Genomic DNA, 20,545 nt, shown 5'->3' on the forward strand with positions numbered 1-20,545 from the left:
TGAAACATGATTGGCTAATCGATGAAACTAAGTGATGGTACATGGGATTCATTATAGTGTTCCATTTTTATATAGATTTTAACTTTCCCATAATCAAACATTTAAATTTAAAATATATACAGTCAGTAAGTTGCCAGTATAGTTATCATAACTTGTTGGAATATTTTATCTGTCAACCTCTATAATCACTACTCTGCTGACCTGGTAACTGTCAGGGTCTAGTCCACTACTGGGCTCTCAGTTTCTCGGAGACTGGGACAGACCACTGTTGGCCCAGTAATAGCCACCTGTATACCCACTCTGCTGGTTTTGCTTCGTAGCTAACTACAGTGACTCCATTTGCCAAGTTGAATATACAGTTCAGAGGAGTCCATCTTATTCTGGTGATTTGAGGTAAAAAGGTTGAGGCAATATTTTGCTTTTATCTTTGATTTAGGTATATTGGCTCTCCCAAATTTTCTGTGTGGTATTAGAATATTTATAAATTAGAAAATATAGTATTGAGAATTTTTTTAGCCAAATGTAGTATATAGAGGACTTAAAAACATTTAAAAATTGCTTTTCTCACAAATGAAAAGGAATATAAAATAATTCAATAACAATTAGCCCAGTTTATTAGTATGTGTTTATTAATATTTATTCGTGAATGAATCATTGCCTTATTAAGTCAACATTTTTACTTAATATTGTTTAGTTTTTGACCAGGTCTTTTGTTTATCAGCCTTGATGACATAAAGCGAAAGAAGGCAGCCTGTCAATCTCTGTGTTTCCATACCTAAGACCATGGTTGTTCAGAAAGTCTTTTGCATTTCTGATATTTGACTTACTAGGAAGAGATGCCATTTTTAAAAAATATATTTTTATTGATTTCAGAGAAGAAGGGAGGGGGGAAGAGAGAGAGAGAGAGAGAGAGAGAGAGAGCACAACATCAGTGATGAGAGAGAATCATTGTTTGGCTGCCTCCTGTGTGCCCCACATGAGGATTAAGCCCGCAACCCAGGCATGTGCCCTAATCGGGGAACTGAACCATGCATGACCTATTGGTTCATAAGTCGATGCTCAACCCCTGAGCCACACCGGCCGGGTGAGATGCCATTCTTGAAAGTCTCTGTACTTGCTGAGTTAATGCTTATTGATGAATATTCCTCTTATTTGAAAAAATTAGGTAGTAGGGGCGGGCTAGAAGGGATCAATGGGGGAAAGGAGGAATATATGTAATACTTTCAACAGTAAAGATTTTTTTTTTTTAAGTAAGGTGGGTTAGCAGCAAATTACATTCTGACAAAATAGGTGTTACCTAGTTAAAATATGGTGTTCTTGTTTTTTGTTTTAAGAAAAACGTTATTTTATTTGTAAGAAAAAGAAACTTATATGTTATTTTGTTTTGCTGATTTGGTATGGGGAGATTGTGTTGTCACTTAATGAGTCAAAGTGGTAGACATATAGAAGTCATAATGTGTTGAGACATCCCTAGTTAAGATATATAAGGTAGATATTAGTGAACTTCCCCTATCTACTTGTTTTTTCTGTTAGTTGTAGATTTGGGTGCAGCTTAAATTTTTGGTGAGTTTGGTGACATTAACCTTGAACTGAGTGACAGTCTCGGATATTTTGATATCTAGGACACCATTTCTTATTTAAATCACAATGTTATAAGATGTGGGTTTGTTTTCTATTACATTCATATTTTTCCCTCCCTTTTACACTTTAGCTGGCAATTCTTTGGTCCAACAAGGTGGACAGCCGCTCATCCTAACCCAGAATCCAGCCCCAGGTCTGGGCACAATGGTTAGTCAACCAGTATTGAGGCCTGTCCAGGTCATGCAGAATGCCAATCATGTGACTAGTTCTCCTGTGGCCTCACAACCAATATTCATCACTACTCAGGTGAGTAGGGACTCTGAATTCTGGGACTGGTAGAGAGGAGAGAAAGACCATGTGAACTTTCGGAGGCTCTGCCTTAGGTCTTCAGCATCATTAGAAATGGTCCTAAGTCCTGTTTTTTCACCTGGTTTTCTCTTTTGCTGTTTTGTAATACAATGCTGACTTTTGTAAAAAGCCTAACATAGCTTACAGCTGGTTAATTTCCACTTCGTACCCCTTAGAGCAGGGGTCCTCAAACTTTTTAAACAGGGGGCCAGTTCACTGTCCCTCAGACCATTGGAGGGCCGGACTATAGTTTAAAAAAAACTATGAATAAATTCCTATGCACACTGCACATATCTTATTTTGAAGTAAAAAAACAAAACGGCAAAAACACCCGCATGTGGCCCACGGGCCGTAGTTTGAGGACGCCTGCCTTAGAGGGCTATTAAGTGATTTGAGGTCTGGGCAGAAATTAGTGGGAAATATTGGATTCAGAAACCTTAACACATGGCCCTCAAGCTTCTTACCCTTTGCTTGGGCTGCTCTTAAAATGGGGTAAGTTGACTTTTGGAAGTCTTATATGTGAAATTGGTGAAGTGCGGGCAGATCTTTGGAAGAGAAGATGACTTATTTGATATGTAATGTGATTAAAGTTGAAAGCCTAATGCTGAATGTGGGATGTAAAGACAAATTCTCCTCTTTGCCTTTGACTTCCTGAGTTACAAACTCTTTTCTTAGAAATTTGCCAGGGATTAATGGCCTTTGAAATGGACTTTGGGAACAATTTCTTACAATTGTTTGTTTGTTGAATTACTCTAGTGAATACTCTTAGTGTCTTTTTTTTTTTTTTTTCCCCTTCTATGCCTTTATCGGTTTAGGAGCCAATCTTTGGTTGAATTTTTTTAAGCTGAGATTTTCTTAAGACAGGAAGTAGGTTTTCATTTTTGCTCATGTGTACCAAAGCTTATTCTTCAGTTTTGATATTTTGTCACTCAAAAGTTTGCCAATATTCCTAAATTTCTCCATCTTAGTCATTTAAAAACTCGAAACTCGAGAGAGAGAGAGAGAACTGTTAGGTAAGAGTGTGGGCATTTTTTTGGATGTAGGCCATACTGCAGTCTCTGCCAGTGTTAGCTGATCTCCATGTTAAAGATCATTTTGCTTTTTAATACAGGGATTTCCTGTAAGAAATGTTCGGCCTGTACAAAATGCAATGAATCAGGTTGGGATTGTGCTGAACGTACAACAAGGCCAAACGGTTAGACCAATTACACTAGTCCCAGGTAAGGAAAAATGTTTGTCCATGTGGAATAAGCTTGCATCCTCAAGATTTGTTTTTATTGTCTCAAAACACTATAGGTCATTTAAAAGTGTATTTAAGGAAAATCTAAAAATAAAACCATATTGATTTAAGCCCATTTTTTTAAAAAACTGTTTCTAACCTTTGGCCAGGGTGGTGGTTTTATTTATTTTTCTTCTTAACTTTTTACCACCCATTATGAAGTAGTGAAACGGTGTTTATACAGTCATTTTTATGTTTCTTATGGTTTAGTCACCCATGAAATTTGTTCTGAAAAATTATTATTAATGCAAATTCCCAATTCCATATTTTTTATAATTCTATTCACATACATGGTGGGATTATAAACTTCATTTTGCTTTAATTTTATAGTATAGATTTTTTTTGGATATAAATTAAACAAATGACATACCCTTTGAGGATAAATATTGCCAATGATTAGTTCTTTACTTAGTATCTAACTTTGCTGTAATAAAGGCCAAAAAAGAATATCTTAGCTGAGTTGTTTTAAGGGTATCTCTGTAGCCTAAGTTTTTGTTGTTCTCGGAGCCTATAGAGTGTTTTTGGCCTTCAGTCTGTTGAGGTTATCAACTCTCTAGTTCTGATATTTCTTAAATATAGGTCAGCAGAATTGTCTATGGCTGAGCCAGGAGACTCTCATCCTTGGGACATCCTAGTAGAGTGGCATAGTTGGTCTTCCGTTTGAGTTTATATAAGAGAAAGGAAGACTCCTTTAGTATTCTGAGAAAGAAAGGTTTTTATTGTCAGGACCAAGCCTGCCCTTGGGGCCTATATATACCCATTCTGCCTCTCACTCTATTCCCATTCTTTCTCTTCCAATACCAAGGCAAGTGGTAATGAGTTTGGGGAGGAGTTGATAGGAATCCTCTTTCTTCAGTTTAATCTTTTTAGGGCTGATTACCTAGACTAATTTCTTTTATCAGTTTGCATGCATATTGCCTTCTTAGATATTAGAATCTGTGCTATTCTTGGTAACCGTTGATGGTCACCAGTCAGTTTGGGGAAATGATCATTTTCTATTCCAGTATTTCCAGTAAAGATAGGAATGTATTATAAGTGAGCTGATTGACCAAGATTTGGTACTTTTCTTTGTCTCTCTTTTGAAGCCCCAGGTACCCAGTTTGTTAAGCCGACAGTTGGAGTCCCTCAAGTGTTCTCTCAGATGACCCCAGTGAGGCCAGGCTCCACAATGCCTGTGCGGCCCACCACCAACACCTTCACCACCGTCATCCCAGCCACGCTCACCATTCGAAGCACTGTCCCACAGTCCCAGTCCCAGCAGACCAAGTCCACTCCCAGCACTTCCACCACTCCCACCGCCACACAGCCAACCTCACTGGGGCAACTCGCTGTTCAGCCGCCAGGCCAAGCCAACCAGACCTCGAATCCCAAGCTAGGTGAGGTTTGGGAAGAGGAAACGGCAGAGCTGGGACGGGGTGGTGGGTGGAGAACAGATGATTATCACTTGGCCAACATAGCTCCCTCCTTCCCCTCTCCACCTGCAGTGAGCATTACCAGCTTTGTCACTGTGAAGCGACCTGGGGTTACAGGTGAAAATAGCAATGAAGTGGCCAAACTGGTGAATACCCTTAACACCATCCCTTCCCTGGGCCAGAGTCCCGGGCCAGTGGTGGTATCCAACAACAACTCTTCCCAGGGCTCTCAGAGAACCAGCGGACCTGAGTCTTCAATGAAAGGTACAATAACCTGAAAGACTCTGAGCAGCCAATTATTCAAAACATTGATGTTGTATCAGAACTCTATACTATGAAATAGAGAAATAAAATAGAATATAGTTACCACAATCCGTTCTCACAGGAGCTTTAGCGTAGTAAAGGGGATAGCCACTTGTGAGAAGTGTAACTGAATCTGCTTCAAGCAATTCTATAATTGTGCTTTGTGGATTAGTGAAATGGATTGATCAGATATGGGTGGGACAGTCAAAAGATGGCTTCATAGATGAGATGGATTTGTGAACAAGGTTTTAAAGTCAGGATTTGGTAGAGAGGTTTGCAAGTGTAGAAGGATATGAGCATGAGAGTTTTTAATAGTCTAAATTAAGTTTTTCTGTAAATGACATTGAGCATTAGGCCTATGTCACAACTACTCAACTCTACCACTGTGGTGCAAAAGCAGCCACAGACAGAATGTAAATGAGTGAGCATGACTCTGCTCCATCAAAACTATCTATGGACTCTGAATTTTTGAATTTCATATAATTTTCATGTGTCCAGAGATCTTATTCTTTTTTTGCTTTTATTTCAACCATTTAAAAATGTAAAAACCTGTAACAAATGGTGTTGGAAAAAACAAATATCCACATGCAAAAAAATGAAGTTGGACCCTTATATATAAAAATTAACTCAGTGAATCAAAGACCTAAACATAGAGCTAAAACTATAAAACTCTTAGAAGAAAACATAGGGGAAAGCTTCATAACATTTAATTTAGCAATGATTTCATGCATATGATACCAAAAACACAGGCAACAAAAGAAAAAATAAGTAAAACTACATCAAAACTAAAATCTTCAGGGCAACAAAGGACTCTTACAAGTACCGGGAAGTCAAGCCACTGAATAGGAGAAAATATTTCCAATCAAATATCCAATAAGGGATTAATATCCAGAATATATAAAGAACTTCAACAACTCCACAACAAAAGAACAAACAGCCCAATTCAAAAATGGGCAGAGGTGTTGAATAGACCTTTCTCCAAAGAAGATATACTATACAGATGGCCACTAAGCCCATGAAGCAACACTAAACATCACTAATAATTAGGGAAATACAAATCAAAACCACAATGAAATACTACTATACAGCCATTAGGATGGCTGTTATCCAAAAATCAAAATAAGTGCTTGTGAAGATGTGGAAAAATTAGAACCATTGTGCAATGCTGGTGGGAATGTAAAATAGCATGATTTTTACTATTGATACTGATATTTACAAAAAAGAAAGAAACATAAAATTACCATATGAGCCCTGGCCAGGTAGCTCAGTTGGTTAGAGCGTCATCCTGATATGCCAGGATTTCAGGTTCCATCCCTGGCCAAGGCACATACAAGAATCAACCAATGAATGCATAAGTAAGTAGAACAATAAACCAATGTTTCTCTCTCTTCCTGCCTCTCTCCCTCTAAAATCAATAAAAAACTTAAAATTACCTTATGGGGAAATATACCTAAAGAATTGAAAGCATGGATCCAAACTGACATTTCTGCATCCATCTTTATAGCAGCACTAGTGGCCCGGTGCACAGATTTGTGCACATTGAAAGGAAATTGATTGGAAGAAAGATTCATGCAGTAACAATGTTACTGCAAAAAATTACATGTCAAAATAGTATCTATCCTGTATAATAAAAGCCTAATATGCTAGGTGTCCGGTCGTCTGTTCAACCAATCAAAGCGTAATATGTTAATGATATGCTAAGGCCACTAAACCACTTGCTATGATGTGCACTGGCCACCCCTAGGGGCAGACAGTCTACCAGTTGCTATGACGCTCTGACCGGTAGGTTAGCTTGCTGCTGGAGTTCAGCCAATCAGGACTGATCAAGAAGAGGCAGACACGCCCTGAGCCCTCCCACAGTCCCTCCCTGGCTGGCCAACCTCCCATGTCCCTCCCTGGCCCCAATCATGCACCTTGATGTGGGGTACCTTGGCCTAGCCTGCACCCTCTTGCAATCCAGGACCCCTTAGAGGATGTCCAAGAGCCAATTTGGGCCCAATCCTGCAGGCCAGGCCAAGGGACCCCACTGGTGCACGAACCAGGCATCTAAAAAAATATACATATAAAAGGTTAATATGCTAAGTGTCCCTCTGCCCGTCCAACCAATTGTTATGACATGCACTGACCACCAGGGAGCAGACGCTCAGCGCAGGAACTGCTGTGACATGCACTGGCTATTTACACAGAAACGGCAGTGCGGACTTGGCGCCAACAAAGCAACACTCAGCTTCCCCCAAGTGGGACACAGTCCCTACCACCACCCCAGAGTGACAGCCCACCAAATCGCAGCCAACGCTGCCATGGTGCAAAATGCGGCCCACAGCCCAGCTCAAACCGAAACAGTGGCTGTGGGCACCGGGTAATGACATCACTTAGCAATGCCTGGCTTCCTCTCCCTAGCAACTAGCCTCCTTGCAGTTTCTTCAGCCCAGGAACACCAAAGTGGAAACATTTCACACTTTAACCAAATGTTTGTGAAGCGTTTTCCCATGCCTCATCTCATTTGATTCTCATAGAAGTCCTGGAGTGGGTAGATAGGAGACTCAGTGGAATCCTATTTTCTGTTCATTAGCCAGAAAACGGAAATTTAGAAAGCTTAGATTGAAAAGTAGTAAGAAATGGTTGGCCTTGAAAATGACTTCAGGTTTTCTCACTGCACAAAATATAGTCAAAACGCTGTAGCTAAATATTTTACCCTTTGTTCTTCCTGCATGATCTATAATCTGCTTCATGTTGATATTTACTGCTGTGTTGCTGACAATTACCTGAAAGAGAAGTTGGGGTGCTTCACTAAGCTGGAGAAAGTTTAGCTAAATCAGAAAGCAGGTCTAATTTTGCAAGTTCATATCTATAAAAGGCTAAGTTGACTTGTTCATGTGCGATACATATAAAGCTCTGGTTGACACCAATCGCATGCATGTGTTTCGATCTGTCATTGTCGATCTTGAATTTGGTCAACACTTCTATTACAGAGAAAGGGTGAATAGCGATAGTAAAATATTTCTTCTAATTAATTTTCTTTCAATGTGCACGAATTCGTGCACTGGGCCACTAGTATATAATAAAAGACTAATATGCTAACTGTCCAATAGTCTAGTCGCCCGTTCAACCAATCAAAGCATAATACGCTAATGATATGCTAAGGCCTCTCAACCACTTGCTGTGATGTGCACTGACCACCAGGGGGCAGACACTCCGACTGTTAGGTTAGCTTGCTCCTGGGGTCCGGCCAATCAGGACTGAGTGAGATGGGCTGGACACGCCCTGGAGCCCTCCTGCGGTCCCTCCCAGCTGGCCAACCTCCTGCGTCCCTCCCTGGACCCAATCATGCACCAGTGGGGTCCCTCAGCCTGGCCTGCACCCTCTCACAATCTTGGACCCCTCTGGGGATGTCAGAGAGTCAGTTTCAGCCTGATCCCGTTAAATTGCCAGTGTATGTCATATGTACCAGCCAGTCCGTCTGACGGTTGAATAAATCGCGATGTGGTTCATGTTGAATGTCAATAAAAACCAAGTTCAGCCAAAACCGGTTTGGCTCAGTGGATAGAGCGTCGGCCTGCGGACTGAAGGGTCCCAGGTTCGATTCCGGTCAAGGGCATGTACCTTGGTTGCGGGCACATCCCCAGTGGGGGGTGTGCAGGAGGCAGCTGATCGATGTTTCTGGCTTTCTATCCCTCTCCCTTCCTCTCTGTGAAAAATCAATAAAATATATTTAAAAAAAAAAAAAAACCAAGTTCACAATCAACAGTGACATATTGAAACGCGCATGCGATTGGCACTAGCAAGAGGTTGATATGTATCGCGCATGCGCCAGTCAATGCCAGTGCACATCAGGTGTACCAGCTGGACAGACGGACGGTTGGTCACTTAACCTTTTATATAGATAGATTATTCATAATAGCCAAGAGGTGGGAGCATCTCAGATGTCCTTCAACCTATGAATAAATAAAATGTGGTATATATGTAAAATGGTATATTGTTCAGCCTTAAAAAGGAAGAAATTCTGACAAATGCTACAACAGTCATGAACCTTGAGGACATGATGTTAAATGAGCCAGTCACAAAAGGACAAGTACTGTATGATTCCACTTATGTGGCGTACCTAGAGTAGTCAGATTCATGGTGGTTGCCAGGGACTAGACAGAGTGGGGAATGGGGAGTTAGTGGGTATACAGATTTATTTTTGCAAGATGAAAAGACTTCTGGAGATTGCTTGCACAACATTGGGAATGTACTTAACACAACTGTACACTTAAGATTGCTTAAGAAATAAATTGTATGTTATGTGTCTTTTACCATAATCAAGAAAAAAAAAAATCATTCTTAGCTCATGGACCAAATAGAAACTGACAGCTGGCTGGATTTGGTCTATGAGCCCAGGCGTAATTTACTGACCCGTGACCTAGAGTTAGAAGAATAGTAAAAGGAATGACCCTCATGGTGATCTCTCATGCTTGCCTACCAACCTTGATATGCATCTCAGGGAGTGTAACCTTTTCCCAAAAGGCCAGTAATATTATCCAGTATCATCTTATTAAGCTTTTCAATGCTTCTCTCTTCTTCCAGTGACCTCTTCCATCCCTGCGTTTGATCTCCAAGATGGTGGCCGGAAAATGTGTCCACGGTGTAATGCTCAATTCCGTGTAACTGAAGCTTTGAGAGGTCACATGTGTGTAAGTGATATCACCTGTGATGGGATTCGATTTAAAAAGCCACCACTCACTGTATGCCTCCTGTCGCAAAGGGAGCTTGTGAAGCAGGGATTTTAAAATGACTTGGAAGCTTTTTAAAGTGCTGCTTTGTCTTTTGGACTGTTTTAGAAGAGTTATATACTGTGGGATGTCATAGGATACATTTAATGTCCCTCAAATAGATCAGAACATATGCAACCTTAATTCCTTAGTTGTGCTAGATTTTGAAATTGCGCAGGTCAGGTTTGTTAGATAACCAGAACTCAAACCAACTTGGCCTCAGTTCATTTTCTGCTTATGTGTCATTGATGAATCAGGAGATGTTAAATCAGTTCCCATTTCTAACCTTTCTGGTTTTTTTGTATTAGTCCTGATGGAAAGGTTGGAACGTCTTCCTGCCAGAGAGCTTAGGACCAAGTTATGTTAGTGAGTGATTAAAGAAACTAAAGCAAGAAGAAGTACAAGATAAGGTGTTTGGAGTGGCATGTGGCTGTAAATACATATCTATCTATATAAAAGCCTAAGCGACCGAACAACCGGTTGACTGGTCGCTATGACACGCACTGACCACCACGGGGCAGACACTCAACGCAGGAGCTTCCCCCTGGTGGTCACTGTGCTCCCACAGCAGGAGTGCCGCTCAGCTGACTGACAGGTGCCAGAGGCAGGGCTCATGGCTGGCGAGCACCACTATGGGGACTGACTGGGCGCGAGCCCGTGGCAGGCGCAGCAGGGCTGAGATGTGCGGGAGCAGCAGGCAGGAGCTGCAGGCGCTGTTGGACTGCCAGTTTTGGACCGACCCCCCTGCAGGCCACACCCCACTGGTGCACGAATCCGTGCACTGGGCCTCTAGTACACAGAAAAAGGGTGACACTTGGAAATGCTATAGAAATCTTGAGGGTGAAAGCTGGATGAGACCACCTAGAACCCAGCTTACCAATGACTGTTAGTGAAGCTGGGGAGTTAGCACACCCTATCTCCAGGGTAACCAGAATGATCAGGTGTCTTCTTTCTTTATAGTACTGCTGCCCAGAAATGGTTGACTTCCAGAAGAAAGGGAAGTCTCTGGATTCAGAACCCAATGTCCCATCAGCAGCAAAGCCCTCATCCCCTGAGAAAACAGTTCCTGTTGCTTCCACACCCTCTTCAACACCTATTCCTGCTCTGTCACCACCTACCAAAGGACCAGAGCCAAATGAGAGCGTGGGTGATGCTGTCCAGACCAAGCTCATTATGCTAGTAGATGACTTCTACTATGGACGGGACGGTGGCAAAGTAGCCCAACTCACAAACTTCCCTAAGGTCGCTACATCTTTCCGATGCCCACATTGTACCAAGAGGCTAAAAAACAACATTCGGTAAGTGTTAAAGAGCCTTGGATGTTACCTTGGACAAGACAAGACTGAATTTTTCTTACATGTTTAAGTCTTTCTCTTTGGAGAATTGCCCTATTATCCAGTCTGGGCTAAGGATTAGCATTAAATCAAGAGCTAGTACTATAGCAGGACATATTGTGGTAATAAATAAAAGATAACTGGGAGACCAATTAAAAGATAAGGGAGACCAGTGTGTCTCCTTCCACAGAAATCTTAATTGCAAGAACCCTTTTCTGGGTTAACAGAGGAAGTGGAGGGAGGAGGAGCAGGTAATATCTGTTCTGTGATTCTGCTGTTACATGTCTCCAAGGCTACTGGTTTTAAATGTTTTCTGTACTTTCCCTTTGCGCTGTACTACAGATTCATGAACCATATGAAGCACCATGTAGAACTTGATCAGCAGAATGGTGAAGTGGATGGTCATACTATCTGCCAACACTGTTATCGCCAGTTTTCCACTCCCTTCCAGCTCCAGTGCCACTTGGAAAATGTTCATAGTCCTTATGAATCAACTAGTAAGTTTGGAAACTCTTAAATCCTAAGGATATACTTAGCTCTTTATCATTGAACTTAGAGGCCTGATGCACGAAATTCGTGCAAGGGGCTCAGCCCTCGCAGCCCCGGTTTCATCCTGAAGGTCGTCTGGACCATCGTTCTGCTGTTTGGCTGTCCGGTCTAATTAGCATATTACGCTTTTAGTATTATAGATGGCACTAGGGGGAGCTGGTTATATTTATATGTGGGTGACAGTGTAGAGGAAGTTGTTTGCATATTCGTAGTGATTTCATTACTTCGCTTGCCCTGTTTTCTTTCAAGCCTGAGTTCTGTTCTGTTCAGCATGAATTGAGTTCAGTGCTAGATCCTGAATTAGGGACTTTGGCTTAGGACCACTGGAGAGAGATACATGTAGTGGGTTTATTTTCTATTTGAACCTTGGTTTTAGTTTGTCCCCTGATAGATTTTACGGAGGATAAAAGATAATCCTACCTAATAAAATAGTAATATACAAATTGACTGCACCTTCGCTACGCCCAAGCCACGCCCACCAGCCAAAGCCACGCCCACCAGCAAATCAGGGCGAGTGTGCAAATTACCCAACAAAGATGGCGGTTAATTTGCATACGCTGAGGGAGGGAGGAGTGAAGACTGAAGACAACTTAGAAGGAAGAGGGAGGAAAAGCGGAAAGCAAGGTGGCTGCCAGAGGGAAAGCCCGGGTGGGGCGGGCGGCAGCAGCGCGCTGGTGCAGGCGCGGTGGCCTCAACAGCAGCGCATGTGGCCGCAGCGGCCACTTGCAGGATTCTTCCTGCAAATGGGCTACTAGTGTTTATTATAAAGCACTTTACAATTGAGACGGTGCTTTAAAAAAATTTAGTTATTTACTGAAGACCATACACCTCAGTAAGGTGACATTGTGAGAATTTGATCCCAGTCTTCTAGAATATTTCCTGTGTCCTTTAAGGGATTTCTAGTTGTGTTGAAGATATAAAAATTATGTAAATATAGGGAAATGTGAGCACAACATAGTATATTTATTGTAAATATGTGTTATATGTTTCACCAAGAGTAAGTGAAATAGATCAGAAAAGGGAACAGATAGGTCCTTGTGGCCAGATCACAGAAAGTCATCTTAAGTTTTTGGGGTCTTTAAATACAAGAAGGATTTAAATTGATGGTAATGAGTAAGGAAAACTTTTACATGATGGGAAAAGCGAGCAAAGGCATAAAGACCAAAAATATGCATAAGATCTGGATGCTTTTGCTACAAATTAAAAACCTTGACTTAAATAATTGAACAATAAGGACATCCTTTCTATCATTTTAACTGAGAGAACTGCAGGCCCAGAACTTGAGTGTTCTGCTTCTTAACATTTCTCTTGTCTCTGGCTGTGTTAGTCTCAGGTGTTTCATTCAGACACAAAATTGTGCAGATGAAGAAGAAACCATATCTTCCTGTGTCTTCCCTGAATCTATGTCTTACAAGGCAGAATTGCTTTCCCTTTTATCTCCTTGGCCTTGGTTATATTTGCAAGGGCAATGGGATTGCCATGAGTGGCTTAGACTAGTACTGGTCAAAGAAATATAATGTGAACAACATATATAATTAAATTTTTTAAATAGCCGTTTTAAATCGTTATAAAAACCTAAAATTAATTTTAATAATGTATTAAACTCATACCCAAAATAGTTATTTTAGCACGTAATCACAATTTTAAAATTAATGAGATATTTAACTTTTTTCCTATTAAAGAACAGATTTTTAATATTTTGGTAAGTTTGCATGATGACGGATGATTGCTAGACTCAGTGTGATGATCACATTGTAAGGTATATAAATGTTGAATCACTATATGATACACCTGAAACTAATATTGTATACCTAGTATACTTAAATTTAAAAAAAAAAAGAAAGAAAAGAAAAATAGCCCTGGCTGGTGTGGAATTGCAGCCTTATAAGCTTGACAAAATGGGCAATTGCAAAGTTATCTTAAATTTGTTATTGCTATAATAACTCATAACAAGCCAAGAACTTCTGTTCATGAGTCTTGGTTTTTTTAGGACAAATTCTTATTTGTACTGATTTAAGATGTTCAATAAATGTTTGTCGAATTATTCATTGGAGATAATCATTGTCTAACCTTAAGCAAAATAATTAAGCAATGTAGTATTTGAAAGAATTGATTTGGTAATGATATGCAAAAATAGGTCTTGTATTTGTTGGTGAAATAGAAGGAATTGGAATTTAGCTGATAAGTGTAGGAAATCATATGGGCTTCTACCAAGTTTTTGCCTATGAGATTGGAGAAGTGACAATTCCTAGATGCATTTTGAAATAATGGTGAAAACACGAGTATAGGGTCAGAGATGGTGCCTAAATTTTTAAAAATATATTTTTATTGATTTCAGAGAGGAAGTGAGAGGGAGAGAGACAGAAACATCAATGATGAAAGAGAATCGTTGATCAGCTGCCTCCTGCACACCCCCTACTGGGGATTCGAGCCTGCAACCCAGGCATGTGCCCCTGACCGGAATCCAACCTGGGATCCTCAGTCCATAGGCCGATGCTCTGTCCACTGAGCCAAACCAGCCAGGGCCTAAATTTTGAGCTGAGGAAGAGGTGGGGTAGTGAGAAGGACAACAATGGGAAGCAGCAGAATGCTGCTCTTAAGTTAGAGTTGATGGTAGAATATCCAATTAGAAAGGTCTTGCAGATAATTCAAAACCTAGAATGGAGCTTTGGTAAGAAGTCTGAGCTAGAGATATGGTTAGTTTTATCAGCAACACATATATTAAGGTGGAACCATTTTAAAGAAAGACGATGATTTTCTAACTATGGAAAAAGGAAGATACAGAACTCAGAAAATAGAATAAGTCAGGAGGACTTTGGTCTTATTTCCAGGTGAATTTATTGATTATTTTTCTTCTTACAGCCAAGTGCAAGATCTGTGAGTGGGCATTTGAGAGTGAGCCACTATTTCTGCAGCATATGAAGGATACTCATAAGCCTGGAGAGATGCCTTATGTTTGCCAGGTATTATCTTTCTCCCTAGAGAGTTTTAGCCATTTTGCTCTCAGGCTAAATACAAAGAATCCACTCAGGACCAGTGCTGAACACCACACACACTCAGTTTTAGGAACACTGCGAGATGCAGAAGAAATAGTAAGCACAGGTTCTGTTTTCAGGATTATTCATGCGGGAGAAAAACATAAAGGAACATACACATGTGCTAAGTGAACTTGCCCTTTGGAGACTATCAGAGAAAACTTTGCTCCTCTTAGTCAAAGAACACAAATTGTTCTCAGACGTTCCTGTCCTTCCTCATTTTTATCTTAATTCACGGCTGAATCTATCACAAAGTCAGAAATATGATTTGATCTATACATTTAAGGAATTTTATTTTCATATTTTAACGTTTTTGTTGCTACCTCTTTTTTATGGCCCCAGTCGTTTGCTTCATTCTTAGCTTACTTTCCTTCTTGTGTGACTCAGGTGTGTCAGTATCGCTCCTCACTCTACTCCGAGGTAGATGTCCATTTTCGGATGATCCATGAGGACACTCGGCATCTGCTGTGCCCGTACTGCCTGAAGGTCTTCAAAAATGGCAACGCATTCCAACAGCATTACATGAGGCACCAGGTACCTGGCACCAAGCCATTGCCATGTTCTTATTTTTAAAATGTATGGTTGCTAGGGCCCGAGCTGAGCTAGACAAATAATTTTGATAGAAAAGAATGTATATGTGTTTGTAAGTTTATTGAATTTCGTTTATATACATTGCACTGGGCTTAGCAGTTTACTGGCAAACAAGATAACTAAACAGTACAATAAAGCATGAAAAATGTCGTGTTAGAGGAGATACAGAACACAGAAAAGCATGTACCTATCCTGAAAGTCTAGTAAGCATCTAGGAGAAGGGTATGCAAGACCTGAAGGTTGAGGAAGGATGAGCAGGTGAAGTGGAATTAAACTGTGCTCAGAGGCACAGAGCCAGAGTATGGAGGTTCAGGGAATCGAAAGAAATTCAGTGTGAAGTGCAGGGACAGGAAGGTTGGCAGTAGGGAACAGATAGATTATGGAGAACCTGGTAAGCCATGAAAAGGAATTTCAACATGAAAATAAGTCATTGGGAAGCTATCAAAGAGGTTTTTCAGTCCTGGACTGCTGTGCTTAATGTTCACACGTGTGTACAAACACGCCAACACCCTCACTTGTAAATACCGTTAGACCCGTACATTCATTTGCACAGCAGTGACTGCTGACAATCCACCACAAATGTACGTATTTTCAAACAGCAGCATAGAGAGTGTCACTGGTAACTCAGCTGACGTTACACGGCCTCCTAGGGAAGAAAGTCATAGACTTGGATCCTGTCGTCAAAGGACTTCAGTACACAGCACTCTGAATCTTCACACTGGTCTGTCTCACCGGAGGCATATTTGTACAGATTGATGTGTTAAGAGGAAAAAGAGCAAAGTATAGAAAAGTACTATCATTTTTGTTGTCAAAGAAAGGAAAAGCAGGGAGGTGGTGATGGGAGAGGTATGTGTTTGTAACACGGTTGTCCATGAAAGAAACCCAAGAAGCTGGTAAGTTGTTTTTGTGGACGGGGACTAAGGATCAGAGTTGAAAACAATCTTACAGAGTAAAAAGTATGATTTTTTTTTTACCATGTACATTTTCTTTTCTTTTTTAAAGAGCTTAGCCATTGTGGCTCAGTGGTTGAGCATTTACCCATGAACCCCAGTAGGTCCCCGGTTAGATTCCCGGCCAGGGCACATGCCTGGGTTGCAGGCTCAAGCCCCAGGGGGCGTGCAGGAGGCAGCTGATCAGTGATTCTCTCTCATCATTGATGTTTCTCTCTCCTTCCTTCCTCTCTGAAATCAATAAAAATAAATAACAGTGTCCACATTGTAAATATAAAGTATGGACAAGTAGAGCTTGAGCCACTCATCCAGATTATTAAAGCAAGTCGGGAAGAGATGGTTTGAGGACCTAGTGGTCCTGGCTTTGAGTCCACCTTCCTTTGGGAGAATGGGAGGTGATGATTCTCAGTGGTAGGCTGTGCCTGCTGTGCGTCAGCAGAAAGATGTGCAGAATAGTATGGTTGGCGTTGATCTACCTTCTCCTCAGGGAAGAAAATTCACTGGGAAGAGGTAAAAGAGTTTCTTTCTTTCCCCCTCAGAAGAGGAACGTCTATCACTGCAACAAATGCCGGCTGCAGTTTCTCTTTGCCAAGGACAAAATTGAACACAAGCTTCAGCACCATAAAACCTTCCGTAAACCCAAGCAGCTGGAAGGCTTGAAACCAGGCACCAAGGTAAAGGGATTGTCAACATTTCCTTTGCAGATTCAGGAGAGGAATAGAGAGTTTCAGTATCTGATGTCTAATTGTTCCTCCCCTTGACCCACAGGTGACAATCCGGGCTTCCCGAGGGCAGCCACGAACTCTTCCTGTCTCCAGTGACGCTCCGCCCAGCACCTTGCAGGAGGCAGGACCACTGACCTCGTCAACGGAACCTCTGCCAGTCTTCCTTTATCCCCCCGTCCAGCGCAACGTCCAGAAGAGAGCTGTTAGGAAAATGTCAGTGCCTTTCTCTAGAGGCCCGGGCGGGGGGCACGGCTATTCCTCACCCAGTGTGGCCTGGTAGCCTTTAGTAGGGTCTGTCCTCTAAAGTCCTCACAATGTGGGTGCCCAGAGGCAGTTTATGATCATCTATCTTCCTTGTTTCTTGACAGGAGTGTCATGGGCCGGCAGACGTGTCTGGAGTGCAGCTTTGAGATCCCAGATTTCCCAAACCATTTTCCTACGTATGTTCACTGCTCTCTGTGTCGCTATAGCACCTGCTGTTCTCGAGCTTATGCCAATCACATGATCAAGTAAGTCACGATTAAACCTCTGTTTCTGTCTGGGAGTTCAGATTCGCAGAACTCTCTATTCCCTCCCCTGTTTTTATAGTATGTTTTTTCCTTCAGTTCTTAGAGCTGTTTGTCCATCTCTCGGAGCAGAATGAGAGGCCAGCCCATGTTCATTTGACTTCAATGGGCTGTGCTCTGATTTTGTGGAACCTTCTACTCAAATTGTGGTTCAAGGACCAGCAGCACCATACGGAAGCTTGTTAGAATTGCAGCTCTGGGTCCAGCCCCAGGCCCTCGCAATCACTGTGTGCATTTTCGTAGACCCTAATCCTAACCCCCCGCCCCACAGGAAAACTGGCACCATTTGAGGTTAGGATGGATTGAAGGATTTTTTTGGTTGTTGTTTTTTTTTTTTTTTTTGTGAAAGGGAGAAATATCCATGTGAGAGAAATATCCATGTGAGAGAAATATCAGTTGCACCCCAACCGGGATGATGCTCCAATTGACTAAGTTACCTGGCCAGGGCAAGAGGCATCTTTTTGTTGGGTCATTGTCAGTGGCTGGTGATCTCTGTTTAACCAGCAGAACCCTGTAACTCATACCACTTTTTGTCTTTCTCAGCAATCATGTTCCACGGAAGAGCTCCAAGTATTTGGCTTTATTTAAAAATTCTGTGAGGTAAGGGAAAACTTGCTGATGGTCTCTGAATTTTGACGTTTTGACGGGTACATTAGATCCTTTTTAACCCTTTGCACTCGCTTTTTTTTCTCGATTCCTTTATTCTAATGCTAACCGTGTCGAGTCACACTCGACATCCGAGTGCAAAAGGTTAACTGTTTTGGGATGGGTGGGTGTGTGAATCAATTTGAGAGAGAAGGAAGGACACTCCTTTCTTAAGCCTCAAGGCTTAACGCTCTGCGTTCACTGCTGTACGTGACTTCTGTACTCTTGGCTCTTTCTCAGCGGAATCAAGCTGTACTGCACTTCCTGTACCTTTGTTACCTTTGTGGGCGATGCCATGGCCAAGCATTTGGTATTCAATCCCTCTCACAGATCCAGCAGCATTCTGCCACGAGGTAAGTAGGAGAGATGGGATTAGCAGGACAAGAAAAAAAAAAAAAAAGATAGAGATACAAGTAATGTTACATGAATCAGGAGCATCCCTAACCCATTCACTGCTTTGGCCTACTCCACAAATTGGAAGCATTCTAACCTGAAGTTTATATAAGACTTGAGTAGGCAGTAGATTTACCTTTTTGATTGAAATCCCAAGACACTGTCTTTAGAAGGCTTTTTTCTTCACTGAGTTAACTTTTTTTAATTGTCTCCTTTTCCATAGCACTCTCTTGGATGTCTCACTCAAGGTAAAAGAAACTCACTTCATGGTTTAATTTCTGTTTTACGGTGTGTTTGGTTTTTATTATTATTATTACTGCTGTTACTTTGTATTCCTGGTTTTACTGAGGTTTTTCTTCCTCTCTTTGCGAACCCTTTAGGCATGGCCAGACCCGTGACCGGGTGAATGACCGGAACTTGAAGAATATGTACCCTCCTCCTTCCTTCCCCTCTAATAAAGCTTCCACTGTGAAATCTGCCGAGCCCACCCCAGCTGAGCCTGAAGAGCTACTCACACCCATGGCCCAGGCACTCCCATCACCAGCCTCAACTGCAACCCCACCACCAACCCCCACGCTGCCCCAGCCATTAGCCCTCCCGCCCTTGGCTACAGAGGAGGCCGAATGTCTGAATGTTGATGACCAGGATGAAGGAAGCCCAGTCACCCAGGAACCTGAGCCAGCCTCAGGGGGTGGGAGTAGCAGTGGGATTGGCAAGAAGGAACAGCTGTCTGTGAAGAAGCTTCGAGTAGTACTGTTTGCCCTGTGCTGTAATACAGAACAGGCAGCCGAACACTTCCGAAACCCGCAGCGACGCATCCGCCGTTGGCTTCGGCGCTTCCAGGCCTCCCAGTGGGAGAATCTGGAAGGCAAATATCTGAGCTTCGAGGCAGAAGAGAAACTGGCTGAGTGGGTGCTGACCCAGCGAGAGCAACAGCTTCCGGTCAATGAGGAGACCTTGTTCCAGAAGGCCACGAAAATAGGGCGTTCTTTGGAGGGGGGGTTTAAGATCTCTTACGAGTGGGCTGTGCGTTTCATGCTGCGGCACCACTTGACTCCCCATGCCCGGCGTGCCGTGGCCCACACGCTACCTAAGGATGTAGCAGAGAATGCAGGACTCTTCATTGAATTTGTACAGCGGCAGATTCACAACCAGGACTTACCCTTGTCTATGATTGTGGCCATTGATGAGATCTCCTTGTTTCTGGACACAGAGGTATTGAGCAGCGATGACCGAAAGGAGAATGCCCTGCAGACAGTGGGCACAGGGGAACCTTGGTGCGATGTGGTGCTGGCCATTCTGGCAGACGGCACTGTCCTCCCCACCCTGGTTTTCTACCGAGGACAGATGGACCGGCCTGCTAATGTGCCAGACTCGATATTGCTAGAGGCAAAGGAAAGCGGCTACAGTGACGATGAGATCATGGAGCTGTGGTCAACCCGAGTGTGGCAGAAGCACACCGCCTGCCAGCGCAGCAAAGGCATGCTCGTGATGGACTGTCATCGCACTCACCTGTCCGAAGAGGTGCTGGCTATGCTTAGTGCCTCTAGCACTCTGCCTGCAGTGGTCCCAGCAGGCTGTAGCTCCAAAATCCAGCCATTAGACGTATGCATCAAACGAACAGTCAAGAACTTCCTGCACAAAAAGTGGAAGGAGCAGGCTCGGGAAATGGCAGACACTGCGTGTGATTCTGATGTCCTGCTGCAACTGGTGGTGGTCTGGCTGGCCGAGGTACTGGCTGTCATTGGGGACTGTCCAGAGCTGGTTCAGCGATCCTTCCTTGTGGCTAGTGTTCTGCCGGGCCCTGACGGCAACATTAACTCACCCACAAGAAATGCTGACATGCAGGAGGAGCTAATTGCCTCCCTAGAGGAGCAACTGAAGCTGAGTGGGGAGCAGTCGGAGGAGCACTCAGCTTCCACCCCCCGACCCAGGTCATCTCCCGAAGAGACAGCCGAGCCTGAAAGCCTCCACCAGCTCTTTGAGGGTGAAAGCGAGACCGAGTCCTTCTATGGCTTTGAAGAAGCTGACCTAGATCTGATGGAGATCTGAGTGTTGGGGTCTTGAGGGCGTATGAAGTGGG

General features: G+C 42.7%; 1 protein-coding gene across 2 annotated transcripts in view; it reads left to right on the top strand.

Annotated features, from left to right (window-relative positions):
* The window catches only part of POGZ (pogo transposable element derived with ZNF domain), a 40,978-nt gene extending 20,433 nt beyond the window's left edge, over positions 1-20,545 (top strand). For both annotated transcript variants that reach the window (XM_028154304.2, XM_054712014.1), the window contains exons 4-19: positions 1,712-1,887; positions 3,041-3,149; positions 4,294-4,584; positions 4,666-4,884; positions 9,490-9,596; positions 10,635-10,972; positions 11,351-11,505; positions 14,420-14,520; positions 14,980-15,126; positions 16,673-16,807; positions 16,902-17,071; positions 17,227-17,367; positions 17,968-18,024; positions 18,310-18,422; positions 18,686-18,710; positions 18,843-20,545. In XM_028154304.2, the coding sequence (XP_028010105.2) occupies positions 1,712-1,887; positions 3,041-3,149; positions 4,294-4,584; positions 4,666-4,884; positions 9,490-9,596; positions 10,635-10,972; positions 11,351-11,505; positions 14,420-14,520; positions 14,980-15,126; positions 16,673-16,807; positions 16,902-17,071; positions 17,227-17,367; positions 17,968-18,024; positions 18,310-18,422; positions 18,686-18,710; positions 18,843-20,514 (3,956 nt within the window). In that variant the 3' untranslated portion in view covers positions 20,515-20,545. The remainder of the gene's footprint in view (positions 1-1,711; positions 1,888-3,040; positions 3,150-4,293; positions 4,585-4,665; positions 4,885-9,489; positions 9,597-10,634; positions 10,973-11,350; positions 11,506-14,419; positions 14,521-14,979; positions 15,127-16,672; positions 16,808-16,901; positions 17,072-17,226; positions 17,368-17,967; positions 18,025-18,309; positions 18,423-18,685; positions 18,711-18,842) is intronic.

Source organism: Eptesicus fuscus, chromosome 22 (assembly GCF_027574615.1).
Source record: "Eptesicus fuscus isolate TK198812 chromosome 22, DD_ASM_mEF_20220401, whole genome shotgun sequence".
Taxonomy (NCBI): Eukaryota; Metazoa; Chordata; class Mammalia; order Chiroptera; family Vespertilionidae; genus Eptesicus; species Eptesicus fuscus.